General features: G+C 40.4%; 3 protein-coding genes across 3 annotated transcripts; 1 reads left to right on the top strand and 2 right to left on the bottom strand.

The window, feature by feature from the left end:
- The first annotated feature begins 484 nt into the window (after positions 1-484).
- Positions 485-23,484, top strand: LOC122695055 (keratin-associated protein 9-2-like). The gene is made up of 2 exons (XM_043904532.1): positions 485-933; positions 22,447-23,484. Exons 1-2 carry the CDS (start codon positions 522-524, stop codon positions 23,034-23,036), a joined length of 1,002 nt encoding a protein of 333 aa, XP_043760467.1. The 5' UTR covers positions 485-521; the 3' UTR covers positions 23,037-23,484.
- On the bottom strand, positions 7,857-8,350 carry LOC122695053 (keratin-associated protein 9-2-like). Its single transcript, XM_043904530.1, has one exon. It carries the CDS (start codon positions 8,348-8,350, stop codon positions 7,883-7,885), a length of 468 nt encoding a protein of 155 aa, XP_043760465.1. The 3' UTR covers positions 7,857-7,882.
- Positions 17,642-18,826, bottom strand: LOC122695051 (keratin-associated protein 9-3-like). The gene has a single exon (XM_043904528.1). The coding sequence runs from the start codon at positions 18,715-18,717 to the stop codon at positions 18,127-18,129; it is 591 nt and encodes a 196-aa protein (XP_043760463.1). The 5' UTR covers positions 18,718-18,826; the 3' UTR covers positions 17,642-18,126.
- Positions 23,485-24,527: the final 1,043 nt, after the last annotated feature.

Raw genomic sequence — 24,527 nt, 5'->3', positions numbered from 1 at the left:
ATATACAAATACATGTGGAAGTCTTAACTCTGACTTTGTCAGAGACCGGGCTTGAACTCAAGCAGGCTTCATTCATCACAGAATGTATCAGCATCCAGACCCTTTCGAGGCATGTCCCAGTCTAAGTAGAGCCAAAGGAACAAAGCTGAGAAAGGAGAGCTATTCTGACCTTCACAGAGCCAGCAGGAACTACCCATGACCAGATGATGTCACAGGACCAGAAATGCTGCTGGTGATGATTCCTGACTTTTTCATTTCTAGGAAAGATTCTTAAGTACTAGACCCAATTAAGGAAAAGATCAAACACTAATTTACAGAGGCCTCTCTATAAAACACTAAGAAAGCAACTTCCTCCACAACTATTATCAAAACTACAACAAAAACATAAAGAACAACCAGGAAAGTCCTGCTTCTTGGTCCCAACATTGGGGGTCCAGGATATAAAAGCCCCAGAACAGGAGGAGTGAGCAGAATCTGAGAAACTCACTTCTGAACGGGAGTGCACCCTCCTCACAGACCCAATGGCCCACTCGTGCTGCTCCCCGTGCTGCCAGCCCACCTGCTGTCAGCCCATTAGCTGCAGGACCACCTGCTGTGAGTCCAGCTGCTGCAAGCCCTGCTGCCCCCCAGCTTGCTGTCAAACCACCTGCTGCAGGACCACCTGCTGCAGACCTACTTGTGTGACCACCTGCTGCCAGCCCACCTGTTGCAGCAAACCCTGCTGTCAGCCCACCTGCTGTGAGACCATCTGCTGCCAGCCCTCCTGCCCCCCAACTTGCTATCAAACTAGTGAAACCACCTGCTGTAGGACCACCTGCCGCAAGCCTGCTTGTGTGACCACCTGCTGTCAGCCCACCTGCTGTGGGTCCAGCAGCTGTGGGCAAACCTTCAGTGGGTCCAGCTGCGGCCAGCCTTGCTGTCAGCCAGCCTGCTGTGCTCCTGTGTACTGCCACAGAATCTGCTACCACCCCACGTGCTGCTGCCTGCCTGGGTGCCAAGTCCAAGAATGTGGATCCAGCTGCTGCCAGGCTTGCACCGCCCCTGTCTGCTGTCAGACCACCTGCTGTCGCCCTAGCTGTGTGTCCAGCTGCTGCCAGCCTTCCTGTTGCTGATCACCTCACCAGAGAACCTGTGTCCCCAACAACACTTTATAGCAACTGAGTTGCTACTTGGGGACAAAAAATTACTCTTAGTCTTTGCTGACAACTGGTATGCTCTACCAGAATTTGTTACCCATCTGCCTCTTTAAAAGCTTATAAATCAGCTTGATAGAGTGCAGAGGGTTCTCCTAGTTGTCTTTGTCTGGTGTAGGAAGACCATGTGCCAGGCATCTTTGATAAGGACTTATGTCTTGGTTTTGACTCTGAAAATAGGACTGACCATGTTATACTTTTAAGCAACTTAGGAATACAAATCCTCTTAATGTTTCTATAGGTTTCTGCAGCTTATCATGATTAATATAATCATATGTTTCTCTATCAATATCCCCATGGCTCTTGTACCCTGAGTTTTCCTTTCATGATGCCTTTGAATTGTCTTCCTAGATGCAGTAGTCTTGCCTGTGTGTTTCTCAATAAATTCTTTGCCATAATCTTCCTATATTGTGTTTGATTTTTACATGGCATTCCTGATATAGAGATTTAAGTACATACTACATACTATATGCATTATCCATTATGAGTATCATGTTGGCTCTCAAAATCAATTATTAGCTCATTAAGTAAATTGTGTAGTATGCTTTAGCCAGTAATGAACACACTCATCCAGGATAGGGTCTTCTGTTCCTGCTCACAGGTATTTACCTATACATCCCAAGGAAATAGATGCTTCAATCTCAGTGACTAAGCTGTAGTTGTTGTCTTTGTTTATGTGCTATTGCTGGGCATGGACACATCATAAGATATGCCAAAGAAATTATGTTCAGACTATTAGTCCCTACTCTCTACCTCTTCTTGATAACCATCCCTGAGCAATTAGTAACTGCAAAAGAACCCCTGTCCCACACAACACCTTATGTTAACTGACTTGCTATTGAGGACAAAAAAATCACTTCTTAGACTTTGCTGACAACTGGTGTGCTGCACCAGAATTTGTTACAAATCTATCTCTTAAAAAAAAAAAAACTTGCAAATCAGCTTGATGGAGTTCAAAGGGCTTCCCACTGGTCTACCTACATGAGGAATGCAAAATGATGGACACGACTGAGTGACTGAACTGAACTGATATTCCTTCTAAGAAATGTGACTCTCATAGTGTTAAAGCCTTCAATGCAGGATGGGAAGCACTGATTCCCAAGAACGTTACTTTGAGTTAAGTTGAGAAGATTCACTCCTACATCACTTTCTGAAACCATGTGTACTACCTCTGTGTATATATTTGGTACTACCTATGTAGGAACCAGGTAATGGTCTTTGGGTCAAAGTATACACCACAACCAGAAGACACTATATCAAAATCACATGCTGTCACTTCTAAATTTGTTCTTTGCTCCATATTTGCAAGACCATTCCAATTTTCCATGGGGCCAGTCATCTCTGTCATGTGATGTTTGGTAGAATAAGTAGCTCTCATGTTTGTGTGCCTGTTGTTGATCTTGTTCTTCAAAAAGTGGGGCTCTTGGTCCAAATTGATGCTATTCAGAATCCTATGATAATAATACTATAAGCCAACAGTGCTGCTGATAGGGACAACAAATCCATGTTTAGAATATGCAGTCCTAGAAAGAAGAACCTCTCTCTTTTTCTACAAGTCTGAGAGGATAACTTGCCTTTGTGTGGCTTGGTTAATGAGTTATGATGCTACCTTATCAGTGCTCAATAACATTCTCTGCTTCTGACTAGCAGCACATACAGCAGGGGCAGCCATGGTGAGAGGGAGCCTATGCTATTGGGTTCACACAAATCCTCTATCACTGCCACCATGGATACTTTATTCATATTCTCTTGTGTAAATATTGATGCACCTGAGGACAGAGATGGGATGAGTTATTCCAAATTTGTAGCTGTCCAGTGCCTTCTCTATCATGAACACTCTGAAGATCATTGACGTGGGACAGAAGTGGGAAACACCTTCTGTCCTCAACCCATCTTTATATAAATAATTATTCTCCAAATCTCCTTATGTTCCAGTCTTGCTTCTCCCAAGCTCAATCCAGTCAGGACTTCCACCACTTGCAAACAGCCAATGAACATCATTGTAAGGCCACTTTTCCTCAAAATAAATGTCATGCCCATCTGTACTGTTGATTGTTCGCTGTAAATATTTTCTCTTTCCACTGCCTTTGAAGAGCAAAAGTGTTATCTGTGGTACTCAAAATTCTCCACCTGGCATAAAAACTTCTATGGGACTATGGACTGGTGAAACTTAAGGTATTGCATGTTTATATACTATGATCCATTAGATTTTGCAAGAATCAAATGCAAGTATTACCTGTGTATTCTTTAGTCATTGAGGGCAGCACAAAACTCTACTGTTCTCCTTGGATGTGTAGGTTCTCATACCTTCCAATACCTTGACTTTGTTGTTGTCCAGTCGCTCTGCTGTATCCAATTCTTTGCAACCCCATGGACTGCAGCACATGAGGCTTCCCTGTCCTTCACCATATCCTGGAACTTCCTCAAACTCATGTCCATTGAGGCGGTGATGCCATCCAACTATCTCATCCTCTGTCATCCCCTTCCCCTCCTGCCTTCTATCTCTCCCGGCATCAGGGTCTTTTCCAGTGAGTCAGGTCTTCACATCAAGTAGCAAAAATCTTGGAGCTTCAGCTTCAGCATCAGTTCTAATGAAAACTCAGGGTTAATTTCCTTTAGGATTGACTGGTTTTATCTCCTTGCAGTCCAAGGGATTCTCAGGAGTGTTCTCCAACACCACAGTTCGAAAGCATCAGTTCTTCGGCACTCAGCCTTCTTTATGGTCCAACTCTCACATCCATACATGACTATGGGAAAAATCATAGCTTTGACTATATGGAACTCTGTCAGCAAAGTAATGTCTCTGCTTTTTAATATGCTATCTAGGTTGGTCATAGTTTTTCTTCCAAGGAGCAAGCATCTTTTAATTTTATGGCTGCAGTCACCATCTGCAGTGATTTTGGAGCTCAAGAAAATAAAATTGGTCACTGTTTTCATTGTTTCCCCACCTATATGCCATTACGTGGTGGGACTGGATGCAGCGATCTTAGTTTTTTGAATGTTGAGTTTTAAGCCATATTTTCACTCTCCTCTTTCACCTTCATCAAGAAACTCTTTAGTTCTTCCTCGCTTTCTGCCATAAGGGTGGTGTCGTCTACATATCTGAGGTTATTGATATGTCCCCTGGCAATCTTGATTTCAGCTGTGCTTCATCCAGCCTGGCATTTCACATGATGTACTCTGCATATAAGTTAAATAAACATGGTGACAATTTACAGCCTCGATGCACCCCTTTACCAAATTTGAACCAGTTTGTTGATCCATATTCAATTCTAATTGTTGCTTCTTGACATGCATACAGATTGCTCAAGAGACAGATAAGGTGGTCTGGTATTCCCAGCTCTTGAAGACTTGGAAGTTTACAATTAGTAGATTTGAAGCTAATTTGTGTTAAGTCAGGCACACAGGTGCTTCCCAGGGGGCGCTAGTGGTAAAGAACCCGCCTGCCAGTGCAGGAGACTTAAGAGACATAGGTTTCATCCCTGGATTGGGAAGATCCCCTGGAGGAGGGCATGGCAGCCCTCTCCAGTATTCTTGCCTGGAGAATCCTATTTACAGAGGAACCTGTTGGTCTATAGTCCATAAGTTTGCAAAGAGTTGGACATGACTGAAGCAACTTAGCGTGCACCCATGCAGGCATACAGTGTTAAACAAAAGAGACAAAACAGATTATCATGGAACAAGTAAGGGAAAAACCAATTCTCTGGTGATGAATAGATCTGTTCCTGTGATATTCTTTTTTTTTTTTTTTTCCTGTGATATTCTTAAAAATATAACAATTGTGGTTTTTCAAAGTCATCTGCTTATAGACTAGTTGACCCATAAAAGCACGGGGAAGAGAAAGAAAACACTTCTAGATTAATACATAAGTTGACATAATATGAAAGAAAATAGTGGAAAATTAACACAACGTTGTAAATCAACTATAATTAAATAAAAATAAGTTAGAAAATAAAAAATGATAACAGAATATATATGAAAAATATGTTCTGTACATTCTCCTAATAAGACTAGTGAGTGGCAGAACAAGAATTTGAGTACTCTTCCATATGATTTTAATTCTCATAATTGAGTGATAGTTGCTCAGTCATGTCTGACTCTTTGCAATCCCATGGACTGTAGCCTGTCAGGCTACTCTGTCCTTGGAATTCTCCAGGCAAGAATACTAAGAGCTGTGGTCTTTCCTTCCTTTATAGAGATTTTATGATTGAAGATAAATTCAGAAGTAAAGAAAAGCACAATCTAAGAGTGAGTTTAGTAAAGAAAGTGTGTGCATGCATGTTAAGTCACTTCAGTCCTGTCTGACTCTTTATGATCCCATGTACTGTAGCCTGGCTGGTGCCTCTGTTCATGGGATTCTCCAGGCATGAATACTGGAGCGGGTTTTTATGCCTTTCTCAAGGGCATTTTCCTGACCTAGGGATCTCTTATGTCTCCTGCATTGGCAGGCAGGTTCTTTATCACTAGTGCCACCAGGGAAGCCGAGTACAGAAAGTGGATAATGTAAATTAGAAACATCTTAAAAAGGCACAGACACAGTCATAAGAATGATAACATATGTCCATGCATTTCAGTGGTATTTCATGCCACTAAACCATAATCCAGTACATTTAGAATATTTAGAGAAAATGTTTGGACTTAACCTTAACACTATAGATCTAGTTGGAAAAGTCAGTGACTGGGGCCTCAGGGAAAAATGAACATCTGCGGTCAGTAAGGAAACACTAGGCCTTGTCCAAAATGCACCCTGGGAGGTGGGAAAATACATGCCAGGGATTGGTGTGAAACCAATGTGATTTTTCAGTGTGCATATCTTCTACTGGGGAGAACTCAGTAACTGCTCAGTAATGCCATTCTGACTGTCTAACAAGTGATCCCAAAGAGCAAAAGATTCAGGAGACCAGGCTGGACAATCCAGGAGACCAACTGAAATTCCATGGCTGACTATTCCAACCCCATTTAAGAAATACACATTCGTTTTTCAAATCCTTTTCAGGCAAGAGGAAATTCTGCTAGTCTTGATATTACAATTTCTCTATAAGTTCTTTTGTATAAATTGGTTCTAGTCCTACTTATGTCTTGTAAGTTAGACTTTAGAAGGGTCAAGCCATCAACTGTAGTTGATAATGACTATGCATGCAAAATTAAAAAGAAAACCCATCTATTGATAAACTATTAGAAAGAATGAGGAAGTTTGGTTATAGTATCAACATACATGAACTAATTGCTATTTTATATGTCAGAAACAGGACTTCGCCGGTAGCTCAGATGATGAAGAATCTGCCTGCAATGCAGGAGGCCTGGGATCGATCCCTGGGTCAGGAAGATGCCCTGGAGAAGAAGATGGCAATCCACCACAGTGTTCATGCCTGAAGAATTCCATGGACAGAAGACCCTAGTGGGCTACAGTCTATGGGGTCACAAAGAGTGAGACACACATTCGCATACATATGAAAACACACATACACACACACATTTCACACATACGTATGAAAACACACATACACATACACATGTCAGAAACACTGAAGAATCAGAATTTTAAGTTGTACCCTAAAATAGCATAAATTTATGCTGTTATGTTTCATAATTATGAAACACCTAGAAATAAATCTAATAGAAATGGGAAGACCTCTACAGAGATCAGTATAAATACTTTGATCAAGCAATTCTACTTGCAGATATTTATCCAATAGAAATGTTTATATACATGTACCAAAGAACCTGTTCTAAAACTTGAAAGCAGCATGATTTTATTAGCCCCAAACTGCAAACAATATATCAATGGGAAACAAATGAAAGTTGTCATATTCATTCAGTGGAAGATGATACCGTAAGGAGAATAAGTGAACTTCAGATAATTACATGGATCAGTGTCACAATCCTAATATAAAGAACAAGTGGCCAGTTATATAGTATCTCATTTATATGAAGTTCAGAAAAATCGTGACCTTGCCTACATTTGGGAATGAATGAGAGAATTTGAAGATAGCAAGTTCTATTTCTTAAGCTGGTAAGAGTGACAGGAGTGTGTTCATTTGGAGGTCATCTATCAAGTTGGGCATTTTCTCATGTGAAATGGAAATAATAAATGTGGGGCATTGTATGAGCTCAGAATGAATAATTCATAGTATATGCATATGTGTATAAATCCTCACATCATGAATGCTATATAATAACACCAAACACAATATGGAATGAATACTGGCACAAGATTTATCTAGAAATTCAGGTAAGATTCCCTGCTTCTGGGAGATGCTAGAAGTGATTATAAAAAGAAGAAAGCAGGATGTAAGAATCATGAGTACGTTGAAAACAAACATGATTATGAAGATTTTTATGAAGATAGTAGCAGAAACTGAAGAAAGTCGTGAGTATGTGTCTTCATAAGTTGCATGTAGAGAGAAGATGAAGATCCTGATTTCTGAGTCAAAGTAGAGACCAACACTCCATATCAAGGATGCAGGAATGTGGAACATGACTCATATACACAGGAAGAAGAGAATCAAGGGGAGGTCCTCCACACTCCATCAAGCTGATTCTCAACCTTTTAAACAGGGAGATTAATAACAAAAATTTGGTGATAGAACACTGGCTTTAGCAACATTTGGAAGTAAAATTTGTTCTGGAATGCCAAATCAGGTGATGAGAAGGTTGGTTTGAGAGACAGTGATTCTTTAGCAAAGTGATCAGCAGCAGGAAGGCTGGCAGCAGCTGGACACACAGCTGGGGTGGCAGCAGGTGGTCCTACAATGGGTGGTCTGACAGCAGACAGGGGGGCAGCAAAGCTGGCAGCAGCTGGACCCACAGCTCTGGTCTTGGCACCCAGGCAGGCAGCAGCACGTGGGGTGGTAGCAGGTTCTGTGGCAGTACACGGATGTACAGTGAGCTGGCTGGCAGCAAGACTGACCACAGTTAGACCCACCACAGTTTTGTCCACAGCTGCAGGATCCACAGCAAGCGGGCTGACAGCCAGTGGTCACACAAGTAGGTTTGTAGCAAGTGATTTGACAGCAAGTTGAGGGGCAGCAGGACTGGCAGCGGCTGGACCCACAAGAGCTACATCCACTACAGGTGGGCTGGAAGCTCGTGGTCCTACAGCAGGTGGTCCTGCCACAGGCAGGCTGGCAGCAAGGGGAGCAGTAGGAATGGGTCATGGTCTCAGGGTGGTGTGTGGGTTCTTACACAGAGGTGAGTTCTCAGATTCTGATCACTTCTTCAATTCTAGTACTTTTATACACTGGGCTCTCAATATGTGAACCAATAAACAGGATTTTCCTTACTGTTGTTTACATTGTTTTCACAGTCACTGATGGAATTTTAGAGGAGGAAGTTGTTCCCTAAGGGTTATGAATCTTTGGTAAATAAGGATTTAATCTGTTTCCCAATTGAGAATAGTTCATAGAAACATTTTTCAGGGAAAAGAAAGGCGATCACATTATCAACATCATTCCTGCTTCAGTCATAATATGATCATGTGATACAGTTTTCACTGGCCTGAGGCGGGTCATAGCAGTTGTCCCTCCCTAGCTTTGGTGCTTTTGCTATATGGAAATTGGCAATTTCCTAATTTATCTTTAGGTTTTAAACTTTTTAAGGTAACAAGTGAATGGTAAATACAAATAATTAATTACCAGCTTTATAGATTATGATGCAATGAACAAACCCATGTCAATATTACCAGGTTAAGAAATAGAAATTAAAAGTGGTCCTTTCCAATTATACCCTCTTCACTAATCCCCATATGTGCTAAATACTCTATTGATGACTTACAACCCTTTAGGTCAGTTTTAACTTTTTTTTTAACCTTTATGTAATAAAAGAATATAGAATTGACTTCCCTTTACATTATGAGTGTGAGATTCAACAAAGTTATTATTTGTAGTTTATCTATTGTCATTGCTCTAAAATCTTGGATTGTATGTGAATATGACACAATTTATTTGTTGACTGTCCTCCTGATGTACATTTTTTTTAAGGTTTAATATTGAAAAGAGTCCTATAAATGTTTTTGTACCAGTTGTTTGATAAACACATTTCTTTGGATGTAAACCTAAGAGTAGGTGGCTCATATAATTGCTTGGTCAAATGTTTATCCTATTCTATGTATCCTATTCTTGCCCATCTTCCATTTGATTTATTCCTAGATATTCTAATTTTTATGCTAATTTTATTTTATAATTGAATTTTTTCGATTGCTTCTGACATACAAAAATATATTCATATATGTTGATGTTGTAACTAAGCTCTCTTATTATTTTTAATATTTAGCAATAGATTTTTTGAGAAATTTTACATGCACAATCATGTCATCTACAGATGATGATAGCTTTATCCATTTCATAGAAGACTTTAAAGTTTTTTTTAATTAATTTATTTTGTATTGAAGGATAATTGCTTTACAGAATTTTGCTGTTTTCTGTCAAATCTCAAAATGAATCAGCCATAGGTATACATATATCCCCTCCCTTTTGAACCTCTCTCCCATGTCCCTTCCCATCCCACCCCTTTAGGTTGATCCAGAGCCCCTGTTTGAGTTTCCTGCCATACAGCAAATTCCCATTGGCTATCTATTTAACATATGGTAATATAAGTTTCTGTGCTACTCTTTCCATACATCTCACCCTCTCCTCCCCTCTCCCCATGTCTATAAGTCTATTCTCTATGTCTGTTTCTCCATTATTGCCCTGTAAATAAGTTCTTCAGTACCATTTTTCTAGATTCTGTATATATGCTTTAGAATACAGTATTTACCTTTCTCTTTCTGACTCACTTCCCTCTGTAGATTCTAGGTTCATCCACCTCATTAGAACTGACTCACATGCATTCCTTTTTCTGGCTGAGTGATATTCCATTGTCTATATGTACCACAACTTCTTTATCCATTCAACTGTCGATGGACATCTAGGTTACGTCCATGTTCTAGCTATTGTAAATAGCATAGCAACCTTTTTAAAATTAAAGAATAGTTGGTTTACATATTGTGTTAGTTTCAGGTGTCTGGTAAAGTGATTCAGTTATATGTATATATATATTTTTCAGATTATTTTCCGTTGTAGATTATTAAAAGATATTGACTACTGTATCCTGTATTATGCAGTAAATCCTTGTTACTTATCTGTTTTATTCAATATATATGTGGTAGTGTGTACTTGTTAATCCTATACTTCTAATTTGTTCCTCTCCCCTTATCTTTCTCTCTTGGTAATGATAAGTTTGTTTTCTATGTCTGTGAGTCTCTGTTTTCTAAATAGATTCATTTATATTGCTTTTTTGATTCCACATATAAGTACTGCAGTCCTTAGGGTCACAGCCAGACATGACTGAGTGACTGAACAACATAAGTGATATCATATGATATTTGTCTTTCCTCCTCTGACTTAATTCACTTGGTATGACATTACCTAGGTCCATTCACATTGCTTCAAATGGCAATATTTAATTCAATTTTCTGGTTGAGTAATATTCCTTTGGTGTGTATACACACACACACACACACACACACCATATCTTCTTTACCCATTCATCTATTGATGTATTCCTAGGTTGCTTCTATGTGTTAGCTATTTAAATAGTGTTATAAGCCAACTCATTAGAGAAGACTCTGATGCTGGTAAAGAGTGGAGGCAGGAGAAGAAGGGTACAACAGAGGATGAGATGATTGGATGGCATCACCGACTCAATAGACATGAGTTTGAGCAAGCTCTGGGAGATGGTGAAGGACAGGGAAGCCTGGCGTGCTGCTGTCCATGGGGTCACAAAGAGTCGGACACGAATGAGCGACTGAACAATGATGAATGATGAGGCTAGCAGCCTTTTTATCTTTTATAAAAATTAATTTCTTTACTTTAATTGCAGGCTAATTACTTTACAAGATTGTAGTGGTTTTTGCCACACATTGACATGAATCAGCCATGGGTGTACATGCATCCCCCATCCCGAACCCCCTTCCCACCTCCCTCCCCATCCCATCCCTCTGGGTTGTCCCAGTGCGCCAGCTTTGAGTGCCCTGTTTCATGCATCGAACTTGGACTGGTCATCTGTTTCATATATGGTAATATACATGTTTCAATGCTATCCTCTCAAATCATCCCACCCTCGCCTGCTCCCACAGAGTCCAAAAGTCTGTTCTTTATATGTTTCTCTTTGCTGTCTTGCATACAGGGTCATTGTTACCATCTTTCTAAATTCCATATATATACATTAATATACTATATTGGTGTTTTTCTTTCTGACTTACTTTTTCATCCACCTCATTAGAACTGATTCCAATGTATTCTTTTTAATAGCTGGGTGATATTCCACTGTTTATATGTACCACAACTTTCTCATCCATTCATCTGCCAGTGGACATCTAGCTTGCTTCCATGGCCTAGCTATTGTAAACAGTGCTGCAGTGAACATTGGGGTACATGTGTATCTTTCAGTTCTGGTTTCCTCAGTGTGTATGCCCAGCAGTGGGATTGCTAGGTTGTATGGCAGTTCTATTTCTAGTTTTTTAAGGAATCTCCACACTGTTCTCCATAGTGGTTGTCCTAGTCTGCATTCCCACCAACAGTGTAAGAGGGTTCCCTTTTCTCCACACCCTCTCCAGCATTATTGTTTGTAGACTTTTGGATAGCAGCCATTCTGACTGGTGTGAGATGGTACCTCATTGTAGTTTTGATTTGCATTTCTCTGATAATGAGTGATGTTGAGCATCTTTTCATGTGTTTGTTAGCCATCTGTATGTCTTCTTTGGAGAAATGTCTGTTTAGTTCTTTGGCCCCTTTTTCGTTTTTTTTTTTTTTTTTTTTTGCCCTTGTGCATTCTTTTTTATTTTATTTTATTTTATTTATTTTTTTGTCATACATTGATATGAATCAGCCATAGATCTACACGTATTCCCCATCCCGATCCCCCCCTCCCACCTCCCTCCCCACCCGATTCCTCCGGGTCTTCCCAGTGCACCAGGCCCGAGCACTTGTCTCATGCATCCCACCTGGGCTGGTGATCTGTTTCACCATAAATAGTATACATGCTGTTCTTTTGAAATATCCCAGCCTCACATTCTCCCACAGAGTTCAAAAGTCTGTTCTGAATTTCTGTGTCTCTTTTTCCGTTTTGCACATAGGGTTACGTCACCATCTTTCTAAATTCCATATATATGCGTTAGTATGCTGTAATGTTCTTTATCTTTCTGGCTTACTTCACTCTGTATAAGGGGCTCCAGTTTCATCCATCTCACCAGGACTGATTCAAATGAATTCTTTTTAACGGCTGAGTAATATTCCATGGTGTATATGTACCACAGCTTCCTTATCCATTCATCTGCTGATGGGCATCTAGGTTGCTTCCATGTCCTGGCTATTATAAACAGTGCTGCGATGAACATTGGGGTGCACGTGTCTCTTTCAGATCTGGTTTCCTCAGTGTGTATGCCCAGAAGTGGGATTGCTGGGTCATATGGCAGTTCTATTTCCAGTTTTTTAAGAAATCTCCACACTGTTTTCCATAGCGGCTGTACTAGTTTGCATTCCCACCAACAGTGTAAGAGGGTTCCCTTTTCTCCACACCCTCTCCAGCATTTATTGCTTGTAGACTTTTGGATAGCAGCCATCCTGACTGGCGTGTAATGGTACCTCATTGTGGTTTTGATTTGCATTTCTCTAATAATGAGTGATGTTGAGCATCTTTTCATGTGTTTGTTAGCCATCTGTATGTCTTCTTTGGAGAAATGTCTGTTTAGTTCTTTGGCCCATTTTTTGATTGGGTCATTTATTTTATTTAAGGATCTAAATGTAAGACCAGAAACTATAAAACTCCTAGAGGAGAACATAGGCAAAACACTCTCCGACATAAATCACAGCAAGATCCTCTACGACCCACCTCCCAGAATATTGGAAATAAAAGCAAAACTAAACAAATGGGACCTAATGAAACTTAAAAGCTTTTGCACTACAAAGGAAACTATAAGTAAGGTGAAAAGACAGCCCTCAGATTGGGAGAAAATAATAGCAAATGAAGAAATAGACAAAGGATTAATCTCAAAAATATACAAGCAACTCCTGGCCCATTTTTTGATTGAGTTATTTATTTTTCTGGTATTGAACTGCATGAGCTGCTTGTATATTTTTGAGATTAGTTCTTTGTCAGTTTCTTCATTTGCTATTATTTTCTCCCATTCTGAAAGTTGTCTTTTCACCTCACTTACAGTTTCCTGTGTTGTGAAAAAGCTTTTAAGTTTAATTAGGTCCCATTTGTGTATTTTTGCTTTTTTTCCATTACTCTGGGAGGTGGGCCATAGAGGATCCTGCTGTGATTTATGTCAGAGAGTGTTTGCCTTTGTTTTCCTCTATGAGTTTTATAGTTTCTGGTCTTACATTTATATCTTTAATCCATTTTGAGTTTATTTTTGTGTATGGTGCTAGAAAGTATTCTAGTTTCATTCTTTTACAGGTGGTTGACCACTATTCCCAGCACCACTGGTTAAAGAGATTGTCTTTTCTCCCTAGTATATTCTTGCCTCCTTTGTCAAAGATAAGGTGTCCATAGGTACATGGATTTATCTCTAGGGTTTCTATTTTGTTCCACTGATCTTTATTTGTCTTTGTGTCAGTATTATACTGTCTTGATGACTGTAGCTTTGTAGTATAGTCTGAAGTCAGCAGCCTTTTTATCTTGTAAAATTTTTTCTTATCCTAGTTCACTGGTACAGTTGAGCAGAATAGTGAAGAAGATATCTTTGTGTATTCTCTCTAGAAGGGACAACTCTCAATATTTCATAATTCAACAGAATGCTTTCTGTCTTTTTTGGTAGATTGTTTCCATCAGAGTAACTAGAGTTTTCCTATTCCTTGCTAAGGTATTCTATATTGGAAATGTGTTGACATTTATAAAATGCTTTCTCTTTACCTGTTGAGATACACTTATGATTATTCTCCTGTAGTTTTTCAATTAGTGTTCTTTTCAAACATCGATTAACGTTCAAATGCTAAACCAACCTTGTAATTATGAAAACAATTCAATGTTTTCATCTGATCAATAGCCATGCAAATGTGAAAACCCAGACAAGTGTGTAAGACAAACCTATTCCACTGAGCTTTACATTTGCATTTTGAAAAAGATTGGAGACTGTGTTATCAATTAAAAATATAATTTGAAAAATCTACAAATTATAAATACTGGAGGTGTGGGGAAGAAGGAACCCTTTTCTACTATTAATGGAATGTAAACTGATACAGCTACCATGGAGAACAGTATGAGATTTCTTAAAAAACTAAAAATATAGCTGCCATATGACCTAGTAATTCTGCTACCGAGCATATACCCCGAGATAACGATAATTCAAAAAGCCTCATGCATTCCAGTGTTTATTGCAGCACTATTTACAATAGCCAGGACATGGAAGCAAACTAAATGTCTATCAACAGATGAATGAATAAAGAAGATGTGGTACATATATACAATGGACTATTACTCAGGCAAAAAAAGTATGAAATTGGTCATTTGCAGAGATATGGATGGACCTAGAGTCTTCATACACAGTGAAGTTAAGTCAGAAAAAGAAAAAGAAATATCATAAATTAACGTGTATGCATGGGCATGCACACACGCACACACATAACCTAGCAAAACAGTAGAGATGACCTTTTTGCAGGGCAGGAATAGAGACACAGACATGTGGACACAGGGAGGGAAGAGGGGGTGGGATGAATTGAGAGATTGGAATTGACATGTATAAATTGCCATGTATAATAGAAGATAGAAAGTGAGAACTAGTTATATAGCACAGGGAGCTCAGCTCAGTGCTCTGTGGTGACAGAATGTGCGGGATGGGGGTGGCGAGGAAGGGAGGTCCAAGAGGGACGGAGTATATGTATGCACATAGCTGATTCACTTCTTGTAAAGCAGAGACTAACACAATGTTGTAAAGCAACTATTCCTCAATAAATAAATAAAATATACTTAGACTTCTATGACATGTAATGCAACTAGTTCTTAAATATTATTGCGGAAATGAGCCAAAAGGAAGTTTACACTAACATAACAGGAATAGGCAATCCCAAAGAATGCTCAAACTACTGCACAATTGCACTCATCTCACACACTGGTAAGGTAATGCTAAAAATTCTCCAAGCCAGGCTTCAGCAATACGTGAACCGTGAACTTCCAGATGTTCAAGCTGGTTTTAGGAAAGGCAGAGGAACCAGAGATCAAATTGCCAATATCCACTGGATCACCAAAAAAGCAAGAGAGTTCCAGAAAAACATCTATTTCTGCTTTATTGACTACGCCAAAGACTTCGACCGTGTTGATCACAATAAACTGTGGAAAATTCTGAAAGAGATGGGAATACCAGGCCACCTGACCTGCCTCTTGAGAAATCTGTGTGCAGGTCAGGAAGCAACAGTTAGAACTGGACATGGAACAGCAGACTGGTTCCAAATAGGAAAAGGAGTACATCAAGGCTGTATGTTGTCACCATGCTTATTTAACTTATATGCAGAGTACATCATGAGAAACGCTGGGCTGGAGGAAGCACAAGCTGGAATCAAGATTGCCAGGAGAAATATCAATAACCTCAGATATGCAGATGACACCACCCTTATGGCAGAGAGTGAAGAGGAACTGAAAAGCCTCTTGATGAAAGTGAAAGAGGAGAGTGAAAAAGTTGGCTTAAAGCTCAACATTCAGAAAACTAAGATCACGGCATCTGGTCCCATCAGTTCATGGGAAATAGATGGGGAGACAGTGGAAACAGTGGCTGACTTTAATTTTTTGGGCTCCAAAATCACTGCAGATGGTGACTGCAGCCATGATATTAAAAGATGCTTGCTTCTTGGAAGGAAAGTTATGACCAACCTAGGTAGCATATTAAAAAGCAGAGACATCACTTTGCCAACAAAGGTCCGTCTAGTCAAGGCTATGGTTTTTCCAGTAGTCATGTATGGATGTGAAAGTTGGACTATAAAAAGAGCTGAGCCCTGAAGAATTGATGCTTTTGAACTGTGGTGTTGGAGGAAACTCGTGAGAGTCCCTTGGACTGCAAGGAGATCCAACCAATCAATCCTAAAGGAAATCAGTCCTGAATATACATTGGAAGGACTGATGCTGAAGCTGAAACTCCAATACTTTGGCCACTTGATGTGAAGAACTGACTCATTGGAAAAGACCCGGATGCTGGGAAAGATTGAAGGCAGGAGGAGAAGGGGACGACACAGGATGAGATGGTTGGATAGCATCAGTGACAATGCATGAATTGTCTCATTCTGAATTTCTACTGAAAGAGCACTTTTTTTTTTCAGGTAATTAATTAAATTCCTTGCTCTTTCAGTAGAAATTCAGGAGAAGGAGACAATTCAGAATTTTACTTGTGTGATATTAAGAAACAAGTCCCTTTATATGGACTTTCTCTTGTGATGACACAATGGATTCTAAAAATATTTGATACAGTTGAGTTGCATTAGTGGCTGAACTGGCCCGAGACAGGAAAGTCTCCACGCTTTCACCAGAGCTCTAAACGCATCTACTGCTCTAACATGTAACTGCTGCTTGCTGCATTTTAGGAAACCGATACAGGAATGACGTTGAAACAGGCATTATCTATTATATATACATGTATGCGTGCATTCTCAGTCCCTCAGCTGTGTCTGACTCTTTGCAACTCCATGGACTGTATGATCCAGCCATGATCCTCGATCCATGGGATTCTCTAGGCAAGAATATTGGAGTGGGTTGCCATTTCCTTTGCAGAGGATCTACTTGTCCCAGGGATGGAACCTGCATCTCCTATGTCTCCTGCTTTGGCAGGTGAATTTGTTATCACTGAGCCACCTAGGAAGCCCCAGCTATTAAATGTGAGGGATTTATCATTCCTCCCATTGTTGAAGTAGCAATTCAGTTTCATAACATAATAGACCTCAGTATTGGATATCGTTTCTGCTTATATTTTCATGTAAATATAGGTGTCCTTATGCAAAAACAGAGGAGAAGGCAATGGCAACCCACTCCAGTACTCTTGCCTGGAAAATCCTATGGATGGAGGAGCCTGGTAGGCTGCAGTCCTTGGGGTCACTAGGAGTTGGACATGACTGAGCGACTTTACTTTCACTTTTCACTTTCATGCATTGGAGAAGGAAATGGCAACCCACTCCAGTGTTCTTGCCTGGAGAATCCCAGGCATAGTGGAGCCTGGTGGGCTGCTGTCTATGGGGTCGCACAGAGTCGTACACGACTGAAGTGACTTAGCAGCAGCAGCAAGCAAAAACAGAAGTTGCCTGGGATCTCAGCTTGTCCATGATTAGTTACATACTATTTCACCATGAAATTTCTCATCTAAAACTGTATGAATTAGTTAATGGCAGGATGTTTGCACCTCAGGTTGTATAGCTCATATGGTATGCAATATGGATACATGTTCATATATTAGCAATGCTGTACAATAAATCAAACACAACATGGAGTGAATTGTGGAATTGAATTTATTAAGAAACAGGTATGTAAAACTCCTGCATCTAGGAAGACAACACAAAGTGGTCTTAAGGAAGAAAGCAAGTTACAGGATCCCTGAGTACATGGATAAAGAAAATATGTTTATGAAGATTATGGTCAATTGCAGAAACCTATGAAAATGTTATGAGGATTTGTTTTCAAAAATTATTTAGAATGACTAGGAAGTAGATCTTGACATCAGAGTGAATACCCAGACAAACTCCATATGAAGGATGCATGAAATTGATATATTATCCCCACACAGGGAAAGAAGAGATAGGGCAAAGCCTTTTTCACTCCATTCAGCTGACTCACAAGCTTTTAAACAGGAGATGAGTAACAGAAATTCTGGTAGAACATGCTAGTGGTCGGCGAAGTCTAGTAAGTGATTTTGTCCATACAATAGCAAGCTAGTTAACAAATGATGTTGTGTGGGGATGGGGAAACTTTGGTGAAGAGATCAGCAACAGGAAGGCTGGCAGCAGCTGGACACACAGCTAGGGCGACAGCAGGTGGTCTGACAGCAGACAGGGCGGCTGCAAGGCTGGCAGCAGCTGGATCCACATTCTTGGGCTTGGCACCCAGGCAGGCAGCAGCACGTGGGGTGGTAGCAGATTCTGTGGCAGTACACAGGAGCACAGCAAGCTGGCTGACAGCAAGGCTGGCCGCAGCTGGACCCACTGAAGGTTTGCCCACAGCTGCTGGACCCACAGCAGGTGGGCTGACAGCAGGTGGTCACACAAGCAGGCTTGCGGCAGGTGGTCCTACAGCAGGTGGTTTCACTAGTTTGATAGCAAGTTGCAGGGCAGGAGGACTGGCAGCAGATGGTCTCACAGCAGGTGGGCTGACAGCAGGGTTTGCTGCAACAGGTGGGCTGGCAGCAGGTGGTCACACAAGTAGGTCTGCAGCAGGTGGTCCTGCAGCAGGTGGTTTGACAGCTAGTTGGGGGGCAGCAGGGCTTGCAGCAGCTGGACTCACAGCAGGTGGTCCTGCAGCTAATGGGCTGACAGCAGGTGGGCTGGCAGCACGGGGAGCAGCACGAGTGGGCCATTGGGTCTGTGAGGAGGGTGCACTCCTGTTCAGAAGTGAGTTTCTCAGATTCTGCTCACTCCTCCTGTTCTGGGGCTTTTATATCCTGGACCCCCAATGTTGGGACCAAGAAGCAGGACTTTCCTGGTTGTTCTTTATGTTTTTGTTGTAGTTTTGATAATAGTTGTGGAGGAAGTTGCTTTCTTAGTGTTTTATAGACAGGCCTTTGTAAATTAGTGTTTGATCTTTTCCTTAATTGGGTCTAGTACTTAAGAATCTTTCCTAGAAATGAAAAAGTCAGGAATCATCACCAGCAGCATTTCTGGTCCTGTGACATCATCTGGTCATGGGTAGTTCCTGCTGGCTCTGTGAAGGTCAGAATAGTTCTCCTTTCTCAGCTTTGTTCCTTTGGCTCTACTTAGACTGCGACATGCCTCGAAACGGTCGGGATGCTTATACATTCTGTGATGAATGAAGCCTGCTTGACTTCAAGCCCGGTCTCTGACAAAGTCAGAGTTAAGACTTCCACATGTATTTGTATATATCTGTATTTGGAAACTAGTTTGAAATGTTTCCCAGTTTTATCAGGGTCATCTGATTAGAGGATGGTTGGCACATTGTTTTTCAAATGAAAATCAGCACCAAAACTGGAATAGAGGCAAAGCTGAATCCTATTTTCAAACAGCATCCCTTCCTTACTGTTTCGGTGCTATTTTCTAGTTAGGCTAATGACCTGTGGTGAGACATCCCAACTTGCGTATACTTTCTTCTACAACTTGTGACAAGCGGGTTAGATAGGAGAATAACTAAGGTATGTTTGAATCTGTAAATTTATATATTCCGACAAATGTTGAATCTCAGCCACAATTTCTTAAAGCTTTTAGGCCCCATTTTCTCTCTTTTATATGTATATGTTAGAGTATAATTGCGATGTAATGGAGAAACATATAGTCAACAGCAGTAGAAAGGATAAAATGATAATGTAATTCCAATGGCAGAAAAAAGGAAAAAATTTAAAATTTGTGTGGAACCACAAAATATCCAATGCAATATTGAAAAAGAGGAACAAAGCTGGAAGCATCATCTTCCTTGATTCCAAACAGTATTACAAAGCTCTATTAAACAAAACAGGATGGGTTGGAAAAAACTGGCACTTAGATCAATGAAATAGAATAAAGAGGCCAGAAATAAGTCCACACATTATATGGCCTACTAATTTATTACAAAGGAGCCAAGAATATATTAATGCAATAAGGAAATTGCAATCTTTTAAACAAATAGTGGTGTGAAAACTGGGCAGCCATGTGCCAAGAAACTAGACTCCTCTTGTACACCATCCACAAAAATTAACTCTAAATCGATTAAAGACCTGAACTTAAGACCTGAGATTATAAAACTCCTGGAAGAGAAAAAAGATAGGAAGCTCCTTGACATTGGTCTTAGTGTTGACTTTTTGGATTTGACACCAAAAGTAAAGGCAACAGATCTAAAAGTGGGAATAATTAAATAGTTTATGCCTAGAAAAGGAAACTGTCAACACAATGAAAAGGAAACCTATTGAATTGAGAGAAAATATTTTCAAATCATATTTCATAAAGGGTTGATATTCAAAATGCATAACTCAATAACTCACATGACTCACTACTCACATGACTCAATAGCAAAAATGAAACAACCTCATTTAAAATGGGCAGAGGTTCTAAAGACATACTTTTCCACAGAAGACATGCACATGGCCATCAGATACATGAAAAGGTGTTTAATATCACTAATCAACAGGAATGCAAATCAAACCCACAATGAGATATCAGTTCATACCGGATTTAGCATGGCTATCATAAAAGTGTCAAGACATACAAAGTTTTAATGAGAATATGACAAAAGGGAACCCCTTTCCCTGCTAGTTGAAATGGGAATTGGTGCAGCCACTATGAAAAAAAAATGGAGTTTCCTCAAAATTAAAAATAGGACACGGGGAAAATAGAATATGATCTAAATATTCTACTTCTTGGCATTTATCTGAAGAAAACAAAAACACGGACTCAAAAGATTTATGCAGCCACATGTTCATTATAGCATTGTTTACACTAGCCAAGACATGGAAATAACCAAAGTGTCTGTCAATGGATGAATGAATAAAGAAAACATGGAACATATTATATAATGGAATGTTATTCAGTGATGAATAGAGGGATATCTTCCCATTTATGACAATCTGAAAGGACCTTGAGGACATTAAGCTAAATGAAATAAGTTAGAGAGAGACAAATACCATGTGATTTCACTTATATAAGGAATCTTAAAAAAAAATTTTCTAAAACTGAGCTCATAGATAGAACAAATCAATGGTAGCCAGAGGTGGGGGTGGGGTGGGTGAAACAGGTAAATGGGATCACAAGGTATGGGCTTCCAGTTATAAAATAAATGCCTGGGGAATGTGATGTATAGCATAGTGACCATAGTGAATAATACTGAAATCTTTGAAAGTTGCTAGAAAAGTAGATTTTAAAAGCTCTCATGCAAGAAAAAAGACTTTGTAGTTATCAATTGTGACAGATGTTAACGTTAACCAGACTTATTGCAGTGATAACTTTGCAACATCTACGAATATCAAATTATGTTGAACACCTATAAACAATATAACGCCGTGTCAATTAAAACACAGTTTAAAACAAACAAACAAAGATAGATACACACCAGTAGAATTCAGAAGTCTCATATCAGGAGAGTACATGACACTACTGTAGTGAAATATTGAAACATTTATTGTTTCTACCACTGTTGACTATCTGCTTTCCCTATGACATGGCAATTACACTCTTACATATGTACCTAAAAGAGAGAAAATAGGGCAGAAAAAACTCTAAGAAATTATGGCTGACACATTTGACATTTATTGAAATCTATAAATCCATAAAGTTATCATCCTATCTACCTATTTGTCACAAATTATAAAAGAAAGTATGTGCAAGTTGTGATGTCTCATCAGAAGTGATTGATCCAGCTAAAAATAGTTATGGGACATTAATGAATTGATGTCTGAAAACAGGGTACAGTTTTGGCCTCTATTCCAGCTTTGGTGCCGAATTGCTAGTGAAGAACAATGTGCCAACATCTTCTACCTAAATGTACCTAATAAAGCTGGGAAACATTTTAGGTCAGTCACTACTGATTTGAAAGACATGTATATAGATACACGTGATCGTCTTGAATCTCAGACTTCGTCTGACATCACACTTGGACTTTAGCTGGCTTCATTCATCACAGAATGCATCAATATCCAGCAAGTCTCAACCTAAGTGTAGTCAAAAGAACAAAGAAAAGATGACTGCTCCGACCCTGGCCAAGGCAGGAAGAACTATCCCATGACCTGATGATGTCACATGACCAGACATGCTGCTGGGATGATTCCTTATTCTTTTTCCCTTCTGGAAAAGGTTCTTAAGTACTAGTCCTAATTAAAAAGAAGATCAAACACTAATTTACAGAGGCCTCAAAACACTAAAGAAATCATTTCCTCTTGGATAATTTCCCATTGACTGCAAAAACAACGTACACAACAAGGAAAGTCTTGCTTATTGGTCCCAACATTGGGGGTCCAGTGTATAAAAAGCCCCAGAACAGAAGCAGTCCTCAGAATCTGAGAAACTCACTTCTAAACAGAAGTCCACACTCCACCACTGACAAAATGACTCACTCCTGCTGCTCCCCGTGCTGTCAGCCCACCTGCTGTGAGCCCAGCTGCTGCCAGCCCTGCTGCCCCCCAACTGCTATCAGGCTAGTGAAAACACCTGCTGTAGGACCACCTGCTGCAAACCCACCTGTGTGACCACCTGCTGTCAGCCCACCTGCGGTGGGTCCAGCTGCTGCCAGCCTTGCTGCCGCCCTGCCTGCTGTCAGACCACCTGCTGCAGGACCACTTGCCTCAAGCCTGTTTGTGTGACCACCTGTTGCCAGCCCACCTGCTGTGAGGCCAGCTGCTGCCAGCCCTCCTGCCCCCAAACTTGCTGTCAAACCACTGAAACTACCTGCTGCAAACCTACTTGTGTGACCACCTGCTGCCAGCCCACCTGCTGTGGATCCAGCAGCTGTGGACAAACCTGCAGTGGGTCCAGGTGCTCTCAGTCTTGCTGCCAGCCAGCTTCCTGTGCACCCGTGTACTGCCACAGAACCTGCTACCACCCCACATGCTGCTGCCTGCCTGGGTGCCAAGACCAGAGCTGTGGATCCAGCTGCTGCCAGCCTTGCAGCCGCCCTGTCTGCTGTCAGACCACCTGCTTCAGGACCACCTGCTGCCGCCCTACCTGTGTGTCCAGCTGCTGCCAGCCTTCCTGCTGCTGATCACCTTGCCAAGGAGCCACTGTCCCTATACAACACCTTCTATTAATTGACTTGCTATCTGGGGACAAACAAAATCACTTAGACTTTGCTGACAACTGGCATGCTCTACCAGAATTTCAGTTACTCATCTCCTTGCTTAAGAGCTTGTGAATTAGCTTCCTCCAATTGTCTTCCTCTGGTGTAGGAGGACCATGTGCCAACTTCCTGCATCTGTGATAAGGAAGCATGTCTTGGTTTTGACTCTGAAAATAGGATTGACCATCTAGTTCTTCTGAGTAACTTAAGAAAACGAGATCTCGGAATGTTTCTATAGGTTTATGCAGCCTATCATAATCTTTATAATCATATTTTCTCTTTTGCTATCCTCATAGTTCTTGTATCATGCTTTCTCCTTTTACGATCACTTTGACGTTTACCCATATGTTTCTCAATAAATGGTGTACCACAATTCTTCTATATGTGTTTGATTTATTGCACCACCTTCCTGACATAGAAATTTATATATCATATGCTTTATCCATTATGAGCATCATATTAGCCCCCTTCCTAATTATTATCTCATTATTAAACACCCATTTCATTGTGTAGTGTGATTTACCTAACAATAAACAGACTCATCCAGGATGAAGTCTTCTGTTCCTGCTCAAGGACACTTACATTTACATCCCAAGGAACTATTAATAGATGTCTAAGCCTCAGTGACTATGCCCTTGGTAAGCTATAGTTGCTGTCATTGTTCATGTGGCTATCTATAGCTGGGCCTGGACACACCATGAGATACTCCAAGGAAATTATGCTCACACTATTTCTCCCCGCCCTCTATCTTTTCACAATAATTATCCCTCAGCAATTAGTAACTCCTCTCTCTGCCCACTGGTCTATCTAGATGAGGAGTCCAAAATGACCAGGTGACAGTTTAAACATAGACTATATTCCCTAAAAGATGTGAGTTTTATAGTATTAAACCCTTCAATCCAGGAGAGTGTAGATCTATGGGGAGGGGAAGAACAGATTCCCATATATGTCACCCTGAGTTAAAGTGAGAGGGTTCACTGCTACTTCAGTTTCTGAAACCATGTATACTACCTTTGTGGATATACATGGTACTATCTATATGGGAACAACATAGAGGGCAACAACATATCAACCTCGTGTGTTGTCATCTCTAAGTTGGTTCTTTACTGCACATCTACAAAACCATTCTAATTTTCCATGGGCCAGCCATCTCTTGATGAAACTGAAAGAGGCTCAATACTCTTGGCTTAAAACTCAACATTCAGAAAACTAAGGTCATGGCATCTGGTCCCATCACTTCATGGCAAATAGATGGGGAAACACTAGACACTTTGAAAGACTCTTTTGGGGGCCTCCAAAATCACTGCAGATGGTGACTGCAGCCATGAAATTGAAAGACACTTGCTCCTTGAAAAAAAAGTTATGACCAACCTAGACAGTATATTAAGAAGCAGAGAATTACTTTGCCAACAAAGG

The sequence above is a fragment of the Cervus elaphus genome, chromosome 5, assembly GCF_910594005.1.
Source record: "Cervus elaphus chromosome 5, mCerEla1.1, whole genome shotgun sequence".
NCBI lineage: Eukaryota > Metazoa > Chordata > Mammalia > Artiodactyla > Cervidae > Cervus > Cervus elaphus.
Note: the sequence above shows the minus strand (reverse complement) of the source record. Positions and strands in the feature narration are given on the sequence as shown.

Bases quoted from the DNA above. Each gene is read 5' to 3' on its own strand.
- LOC122695055 (XM_043904532.1), top strand. From the start codon at position 522: ATGGCCCACTCGTGCTGCTCCCCGTGCTGCCAGCCCACCTGCTGTCAG. The intron at 934-22,446 runs GTGCTCCTGTGT...AGCTGCTGCCAG, and splicing joins TTGCTGTCAGCCAGCCTGCT to CCCTGCTGCCCCCCAACTGC.
- LOC122695053 (XM_043904530.1), bottom strand. From the start codon at position 8,350: ATGACCCATTCCTACTGCTCCCCTTGCTGCCAGCCTGCCTGTGGCAGG.
- LOC122695051 (XM_043904528.1), bottom strand. From the start codon at position 18,717: ATGGCCCACTCGTGCTGCTCCCCGTGCTGCCAGCCCACCTGCTGTCAG.